This window comes from Arachis hypogaea, chromosome 13 (genome assembly GCF_003086295.3).
Source record: "Arachis hypogaea cultivar Tifrunner chromosome 13, arahy.Tifrunner.gnm2.J5K5, whole genome shotgun sequence".
Classification (NCBI taxonomy): domain Eukaryota; kingdom Viridiplantae; phylum Streptophyta; class Magnoliopsida; order Fabales; family Fabaceae; genus Arachis; species Arachis hypogaea.
The window spans coordinates 15,816,287-15,825,360 of NC_092048.1; the positions used below are offsets into that span (position 1 = coordinate 15,816,287).

Consider the following 9,074-nt stretch of genomic DNA (forward strand, 5'->3'; position numbering starts at 1 on the left):
ATCATATAAAGAGATGATCATATAATTTAGGGGGTGTTTATATATGAGGATGTTCTGTCTTTTCTATAATTAAGGGAGAAGAGTAGTTATCTATTAAATTTGGCCACATAATTGATGTTCTATCTATATTCTATAATAATTAAATCAAACTCTTTATAACGGTAATGTGCCTCAATTGGTTGGGTTTTCCTAATCAAGCAATGCCAAACAATTTTCTTCCACATTAAATACTCAGAACGCAAAGAGAAATATCATAAATGTTTGATAACAAAAAAAATTAGTCAAAACTTATTTTATTTAATTAAATAAAATAAATAAGATAAATTCTGACCTTTGTTTTTTCTCTCCCATAGCATTACCGAAAAAATATATGCACGTTAGAGTCATTATCCTTCTATCAACTTTTCTATATTATACCTTATAGCTATACAATCAAAATAACCATGTAATTTCGTTTGATAGATTAAACAACCAAATTTTAACCCAAAAATCATTTTTTAAATAAATAAAATTATCTTTCATGCTAGGCTCTGTATCTCATTTGAACCTCATTTAATAAATTAATAGTAAAAGATCGCACATAAGTAAGCTATGTAAAACTTTCATATGAGAGAAAATTCATTTCTGACGCTCAATTTTTATATCAGCTACAAAATTAAGTACTCCAATATATGCATGACCCATAGAACTCAAAAGGTTCCATTTTCTACCAAGGGTGATGCTATATGACCAAATCATTTTGGTAACCAGGTTGGTTTAATAGATTGAGAATTGATAACTAGAAATTTTAGTTAAAAAGGAAGGAGAAGAAAGACTTAGTTAGACTATAGTTACAAAAATAATTTATTCACCTAATATTTCTTTTGATAGAAATTCAGGTGCAGTTAACTTCATGTGAAGTTGATAACTGAAAGTCATTAAATAATTTAACAGATTTGACTAAATTATCATGTAACAACTCTCAACTATCAACTTCATATGAAGCTAATTACACCTGAGTTTTCACCCGTTCTTTTTCTACCATCATCTTTTGGTCTTCTTTTCAATCAATGTCTTCTTCAGCCTCATGGCAATGCTTTCCTATACCCAAAAGCTTGCCACTGTCTTTTGGAGAGAAGAACCCCACATCAAGATCCCCGCAGAAAACATCCAAGAACTTTTCCTTGCTTGGCAAGATTCCTGCTTCAAATCTTGCCCTAACCACCATTCTAACGTCGAAGTTCACCACTCCTTTGTTCCATTCCTTAACCATATTCTCTGGCACTTCCTTGCGCACGAACCTGGGCGAGTCCCTCACGACCAAGGACACAACCACAGTCTTGTTGGCCAGCTTCTCAAGGTACACAGGCTTCGTCGCAGCCACCGAGAGCCCCACCTGACCATAGTACACCAACACATTGAAATGGTCAAGCACAACTTCGATCTTCTTGTTGGGGTTCAATATGGCTAGTTCCACTTGGTACTTCCCTCTTAGTTGAGTGGTCGAGACACTGAAGTTGGAGACAGAGAATGAGGTGACTTGAAAGGTGGGTTCTTGTATGTCCATGACAAACCAAACTATGCTGAAGATCACCATCAAAAGAACAAACACTAAAACCAGAGCCAAAATCAGTTTCCGGATGCAGCCACCATTGCCTGATGAGGTCCTACTTGCTGTGGCAGTGCTGGCACCATTAGTAGAGTGCTCGACATCCATTGGTTCTGATCTTCAAATAAGTGTGTGTATGTGCGCGCGCACTTGCAGCCGAGTTTTAGGCTTAAATGGCAACAGACAAGTGTTGTTATGTGGGTGAAAGTAATGCAATGATTTAAAAGTGGAAAGGGTATGATGAAAGACAATGAAGGAACCATAAAGGTATATATATGAACACAAACCGCGTAGAAATTGCTAACAATAAATAAATAAATAAATAAAGTACCTAGTTTCTAGGCATGTTCCACTGTGCTTTCAACGAAAAAATGGAAACAAGAGGGGAATGGGAAACTATTGAGTTGCAAATGAATGTTTGATATCTGAATTTGGCGACAAAATGAGAACTATACAAACAAGGAGCCAAAAAGCAGTTAATAACTGAATATGTTCCTACAATTTTGTCTCTACCAATCATTCCAAGACCCTTTTTTATCAGCTTGAGTCAGTTAAGTGTCAGTACACGCATTTCTGTCTCTTAGCTTTGCATTATATCACTCAATAAGACAATGACACCTACGGAACTCAGAGACATGATGGATCATGGCCATAGACATTATATCTTGAAATACTAAATTAGTTTATTTTGTATCTTTTTTAACAAAAATGACACATAGACACTCATAAGAGGCAGTTTATTTTTATATTTTTTCTTTTATTATTCTTATTAATTTTTCATAATTATATTTTTTATCGTTATATTTTTATTTTTAAATTGTGTGAAAGAAAATGAGAGTAAATTAAACTTTTATAATGTATTCTTTTTCATATATAGTTTACCACCAAATAAAATACAAAAATATTAATTTTTGTGTCCCTCTATCCTTTGTGTCTTGCCTTATTGTGTTGTTGAAACCAACAGACTTAAGTCCATAATGTGTACACTTTATCTTTAACAAATGTGCTGGAGGCACACAATGTCCATACAATTGACCGGAAGTTGATGTTATTAATTTTGTATGGTCACTATTTACAACAGCATAAAAGCATTGAAAGAATTACAATGATTGTTTTTGTACTCTTAAAAATTCAAGAGGAACTTGAATAGATATGAACTATTAAAAGCAAATTGTAAAACATCAATTAGGAGCGAACTTGTTACGTGTGAACGAAGATACCTCATGAACCGCGTCCTCCGCATTCCTCGGACATCATTCCTTTAAGACTTCTCGCTAACCAAATCGCTGTCTCCCTTGGCGAAACCTTGTCTTTCCCAAAGGGCTTCAGAACAACTTGAAGTTCCTCCAATCTATTTTGCTGCAGCAACTCCGCAGACAATTCTAGGAGCTCTTCGAGTGCCTCGGCTCTCTGCCTGAAAGATTTCACATCCAGTATTTCCTTCACCGGAGGTTTGTCTTCGGTTGTAGGAGTATCGTGTTTACTTAACTCGGTGGAATTAGATTCTGAAACTAATGAAACCGGGTTGCTTTTGTCTTGTTCCTTAAGACCAGCATGATCAGACATAGTTGATTTCATGCATGAAGCATCAGAGAAACTTGGAGATTTAACGATTGGCAGAGTGCCATTGTTTCTTGTTTCGAACTGATCAGATGTATTTGGTTTCGTGCTTGGCAGTTCAGAGGAACTAGAAGATTTCAATGTCAAAGGAGGGCTTGAATTTCTTGCTTCTACATCATCCCTCACAACATTGATGAACTTACCAACATCTAAATTTTGAACTCCTTTCTCAACAGATTCCTTAACTGGCTGCTCATTTCCAACCCGGTAACTGCTATGCCGTATTACATGGATGACATCATCAAAGGCCGGAGGAAGATGGCCAGCATCTGGCCTTTCCGGTGCTGGATTCTGCACAACAGTACCTTTCTCTTGCAAGACTTTCTGGCTCGATAGCTTAGTAGATGTAATCAGAGGAGCAGTTTCAGACACCGATGATAATCGCTCCCTCACTGTGGATTTGTCGTCCCCAGAGGACTTACACATGGGTTCTGGCTGACAAACGATTTCAGACTTACCTTCAGACTTCCTTAGTGGAAGAACACCGCCATAAACCGGCTTTTCTGCAGAATTTTCAAGTGGATGTTGGATAGTTGTGGCTAATGTTATTTCCTTAGAAATATCATGATGATCTATGATTTCGTCTGCGGCTTCAGCACAAGGGCCTACAGATTTATTATCAGATCCAAAGGAAACATTGATACTTGTATGTTTAACAGGAAGGCTATCTTCTGATGCAGAAGTAACCTCAGAATCTTCAATAGGGAGATCAAGACTTATCCTTGAATCCATTTTCTCATTACTATTAGTGTTCCGAAAACTCCAGGTAACCTCGCCAGTCTTGTTGCAAACGTTTTCAACCTTCTTACAATGTGCACAGGTTGTAGGTGGGCATGATTCTGCACCTACATTTTTGAGTACATTCTCGTTATCAGGAAGTGTTTCTTCTCTCATGTCAATAAAAATTGTTGCATCATCATAAATTTCACATCCTTGAATAGAGACCGAAGATGATGCGGAATTACTGCTGTCTGTTTGCATTCCTTTGGAGCTTCGGCCAAAAGCCTTCTGAGGCTCTCTAGCAGCTGGTCTAGAAAGATGTGGTACATTGCCATTGGTCAACTGACAACGGCTAATGTCGGGCTCCTGAGCTGTTCTATTTGAACCTGACTTCCCATTATCATTTGTTGCATTTGGAACATCAAGCCCAACTGGCCTCATTCGAGCCGGAAATGAAGGTCGTCTAGTTAAGGTAGGGGGAGTCCTTTGCAATGTTCTATCAGGAAGTCCTTCTCCCTCTACTGGTTTGACATTGCCAGATGGCGAAGTCAAGTCGTGCCTAGGTTTCGCTTTTGGTGAGGACTCTGTCACTGGCAACTGCTAACAAGCATAAACAAGAATCCGGGAAACCGGAAATATATTTCACTGTTAAGATAAAATCTTCAAAAAATAACTAGGACAGTAGATATCTTTAAATGCTACTGTACCTGATGCTTTGAAGGATGCAATCCTTGTATTCGTTTTACAGAGTCCGGGGATCCCTTTGGATGCGCAACAGCTGGGGACTCTACATTTGGCTTCAATCCAGGAGCTGTGAAATTGGGTTTTGGCAATTTGGACAACGTCTCTATATTAGTCTTTGGTGTTGATACACCACCAACCTTTATGCGATTGCCTCTCATCGGAGAAGTTGCTTCTCTAAGTTTTCCTTCTTTTAACGCCATCATTATACTTCTAATTGTTTTCGGCTGCTTAGATTCAATATTAGAACATGGCTCATTATAAGATGGTTTCATCACTTCTTGCTCAGTTGCTTTAGCATTGACATTATTAGAGCCGTTTTCTTCTTCACTAGCCAGGAGATTCTCTGAGCTATCGTCATCAATTGATGCCATATCTGTTTCGGTGGCTTTGTTATGCTCGGGCACGGATGTTGCAATGTGTCTCTCATGTGACATCAAACTGTCTTTGTCACTACTTGAACTAGTACTGCTTTGACTTTCAGCCATATTTTTTCTAGAATAATTGACAGCTGAAATCGGTTTTCCTGGAGAACATGATGTTGGAGAACTAAAAGACGGACGATATTGATCAACATAAGGTTGCAAGTAAGGGTGCTTTAACACTTCTGATGCCTGTGAAAAGTTGAGAGTGAGAATGTTTAGGATAAGCAATGATACTAAACCATTTCGATAATGCAAATTATTTATTTTCAAGAGAGCCTTACTGTTGGCCGATGCTCCGGACTTTTTCTTAGCATGCCCTTTATCAGTGTTTTCCTGTAGGAACACAAGTCAACAAAAACTAAGATTTTCGACATAAAAGACGACAAATAAGAATTGAACCAGCAACATTAACATAAGCATATGGAATCTTACAAGGAAGGGGAATAACAAGGAGGCAACGGGCCAATAGAGGAACGGTTTATCTTGCTTATTAGTCCTGCCATATCCTGAAACACAATATACCATGTTACTAATATAATAGAGTCAACAGCAAAATAGATAACAGAACGAAAATGCATAGTTCATGGCGTATTTTTACAATTTCACATTTTATCAAAATCCTAAACATAAATTAAAAATAAAGAAATCTTACAAAAGCTTTAAAAGCCGGGCGATGAGCAGCCATCTCATATATACAGCACCCTGAACAGCATAAGAATGCATTTTAATTTTTAGCCACAGCAAAACTACCAAACCGAGAAGTATCAGATGCTTGCCTCTAAAGATACATACCTAGTGACCAGATATCAGATTTGAATCCATAAGGAATATCCGCAAGCAGTTCAGGACACATGTAATTGGGAGTCCCGACCACCTGCATAAAAAAATTCACCACAATAACTAATTACACTTCGGGTTTGGGGTGACTGTTCTGTAATGTCATATTATCAAACATGAAGTTTCCTGCAGCATAATCTTCCAGATGAATATTAAAAATTATAACAGAATTGAATAAAACATGGAAAAATCTAGTTCAAAATTCTCATAAATAAATCTAGTACCACCCAGGTTTTTTGCCTAAAATAAATAGGCAAATACCTCCGCGTATAAAAGTTTAGTGCCAATTTTAGTTCAAGTAAACACAGGCTTAATGCTTTGCATGAAACAAACATTAATACTTCTTTTTATGGTTAAAAGGATAAGATAATTTAGCCAGATTCTGTTCAGCATCCATGGTTCTGTTCAAAGCTAGTTTAGATATATGGTTAGAGAAAATTAAGTAGTAAGGTGCAAAGCTTCAAATAAATGTAAAAATAGGAAAATGGTGCTAAGGAAAAACTTGATGCTTCGGTTTTCATGAACACAAGAAGTAAGAGGGAATGAAAACTAGGAGAGAAAGGTCCATGTTGTATTAGAATAGCTGTCTTCTTAGTGTAACTGTATGTCTTCGTACAAGAGCAAGAGAGGGGAATAATATAAAAACGAAAATGTCTACACTAAATCTGTAACTTGTCATCAGTAAATGGTGTTATCATGCAGAATTCACCAATGTGATATAAGCTATATAGAACGAAGTATAGAATGGATCCTTACATCTTTTAAACTAAATAGTTCAGATTCAAGGAAGAGAAAGAAGAAGATGCAAATTCATTATTTCAGACATACCGATGAAGCCAAATCATCTGCTTTTAGCGTCTTAGCGAGCCCAAAATCCCCTATAATCAGGAAACACAGAAAAATTCAGAAGGGAGAATTAAAACTCTATCAACAATGTAGCCAAAGATGGTAGATAGACTCACCGAGGCGAACATCTTGGTCCTTGGTAAGAAAAATGTTGGAACACTGTTGGCAAAATCAACAAAACCAGACTAAATATAGATTACACGAAGAAGGCAAGAGAAGTGGACCACATAATTTGTTTCATACAAGTGTATACCTTTAGGTCACGATGTAAAACGAAATTTGAATGAAGATATTCCACTGCCAAGAGTAACTGAGTGAACCATTTGCAGAGTTTCTGAACAATTTCAACAACTTCAACGTGAAAATCTAAAACTAATTTAATATTATAGGAAAACAATACACCGCGTACACATCCATCACAATACCTCCTCAGGAAAGTAAGCACCATTTGTTTTCTTCATCAATTCGGCCCTATTCAAAAAATGAAAGAAAACCAGTAAATCAAGGAATTATGCACAACAAAATTATGAACTTTTAAGTGAGTCGGCAACAAGCTCATACATATAACCATAATAAACTTACATATCTCCTCCTTCACAGTATCCAGTAACAATACAGACATAGCAACCCTACAACAAAAGAATAATGCTTTAGCTGCTTAACTGAAAAAAAGAAAAAGAGTAATCAAAATTTTCCTTGTTTAGGAATTAGGATGATATATCATTATTAAAAAAGAAAATGTTATAATAGAGCAATATTGCAAAAATTTAACCATTTGTTGAAAAAGAAAACTGGACTATGATGAAAACACATCATATATTATATAGATATAGAAAGTGATAGGGTCTCTCACCTTCTCAACCCATGCCTCCTTGAATTCTACAATGTAAGGATGCTGGATTCTAGCAATAAGAGCCATCTACGAAGCCCAATTAGCAACAACAATGATCAAATCTCCAATTTCAAAAAGAACAATCCTGATGTAAAGGGAATTACAATAAACACCAAACTAACCTCTTGATGTGCAGATCTTCTGCATCTTTCAGTCTGCCTAGCAAGCCTGATTTTCTTCAACACATATCTGCAATCCCAATGGAAAACCAAACATTTATCCATTAGATTTTATTTTATTTTATTTTTTCTAATCTTTTGAAGCTACCTATGAAGAAAGAAAAGCTAAACACCCAAATGCAGAAGAAAACGGGGATCATTACTTTTTCTTCTCAGATTTGTGATGAACAAGGATGGCAGCTCCAAAAGCACCTCTTCCGATCTGTTCCATGATCTCATACTGATCCATCCGAGACTCCATTGCTCTTGATCCCTCAAACCCCCCAAATTTCAAAAGAGAAAACCCCAAAAACACCAACAAAAATAAAATCTTTCGGATATTGCTATGCTAGATACCAAATTCACACCATTCCCCACTTCTCAAAATCCTCACTTTTAGCATCAAAATGGAACCATTTCAAATAAAAAACGAATCTTTCTTGAAACCATATAGTGGTTCTTCCCTCTACATTGCTTCCAAGCTCCACCTATTCCCTCATTCAGTGAACTGACCCACACCCTCACCACTAGTAAGTAGTAACCATCATCGCAATGATAACAATAATAGTGGCAGTAATTGCATGCCCATGATTAATTGGAACGGAGGATGTTGAAAGTTTCAACCTTTGTTGCCAAGTTGGAGATACAATAGAAGCCACAAAAAGGGGTCTATTGACAATGAAGCACTCTCTTTCTCTCTCTAAGTGTGTGACTCAGACACAGATGAAGAGAAAGATGAATGCTTATGGGTATGCTTAGGTATTAGCCGACAATCACAGCTGGTTTAACCATCTTACTAGCTTTCTTGTTTTTTTCTGCAAAATTTCCTTTTTTTGTTGGGTATCTAAACAAAATAAAAAAACAAAACAAACTAACTAAACTGAATGAAAGTAAATAATTTGCTCAAAGTTTTTCCTAGGAGAATTCTAAATAACATGACTCTCATTAATCAAAACTCCATCACACCCTAATTAATCTGTAGCTTTGTTTGCTTTATGACTAATTCATTTAAAATAGACGACTTAGATTTGACTAGGAACTCTTTAATCTCAATAATTAGATCAAAAATATCATATATGGCATCATAAGCACTATAATATAAAAGATACAAGATATTCAAACATTCAGTTTTACCAATAATATATTTGATATCACACTTTTAAATTAGAATATGTCCTCTTCAAATAACAAATAACTCACATCTAAAAATAGACAAAAAAAAAATACTACTCAAATAACTCATCACC

General features: G+C 36.2%; 2 protein-coding genes across 2 annotated transcripts; both read right to left on the reverse strand.

Moving 5' to 3' along the window:
* Positions 1-607: 607 nt before the first annotated feature.
* On the reverse strand, positions 608-8,595 carry LOC112737453 (serine/threonine-protein kinase Nek5). The gene is made up of 15 exons (XM_025787365.3): positions 7,992-8,595; positions 7,792-7,858; positions 7,631-7,696; positions 7,360-7,406; positions 7,203-7,248; positions 7,031-7,111; positions 6,894-6,936; positions 6,760-6,809; positions 5,887-5,968; positions 5,747-5,796; positions 5,527-5,600; positions 5,376-5,427; positions 4,636-5,283; positions 2,809-4,525; positions 608-1,756 (listed from the first exon to the last, which is right to left on the reverse strand). The coding sequence occupies exons 1-14, from the start codon at positions 8,087-8,089 to the stop codon at positions 2,810-2,812; spliced, it is 3,120 nt and encodes a 1,039-aa protein (XP_025643150.1). The 5' UTR covers positions 8,090-8,595; the 3' UTR covers positions 608-1,756; position 2,809.
* On the reverse strand, positions 1,043-1,696 carry LOC112732768 (uncharacterized). Its single transcript, XM_025781547.1, has one exon. It carries the CDS (start codon positions 1,694-1,696, stop codon positions 1,043-1,045), a length of 654 nt encoding a protein of 217 aa, XP_025637332.1.
* Positions 8,596-9,074: the final 479 nt, after the last annotated feature.

What these genes read in the sequence shown, in the direction of transcription:
- LOC112737453 (XM_025787365.3), bottom strand. Translation starts at nt 8,089, where the DNA reads ATGGAGTCTCGGATGGATCAGTATGAGATCATGGAACAGATCGGAAGA. An exon ending in ATCTGATATCTGGTCACTAG is followed by an intron (nt 5,797 to 5,886) that starts GTATGTATCTTT and finishes TATGCTGTTCAG; the next exon opens with GGTGCTGTATATATGAGATG. An exon ending in TGCATCCTTCAAAGCATCAG is followed by an intron (nt 4,526 to 4,635) that starts GTACAGTAGCAT and finishes GCTTGTTAGCAG; the next exon opens with TTGCCAGTGACAGAGTCCTC.
- LOC112732768 (XM_025781547.1), bottom strand. Translation starts at nt 1,696, where the DNA reads ATGGATGTCGAGCACTCTACTAATGGTGCCAGCACTGCCACAGCAAGT.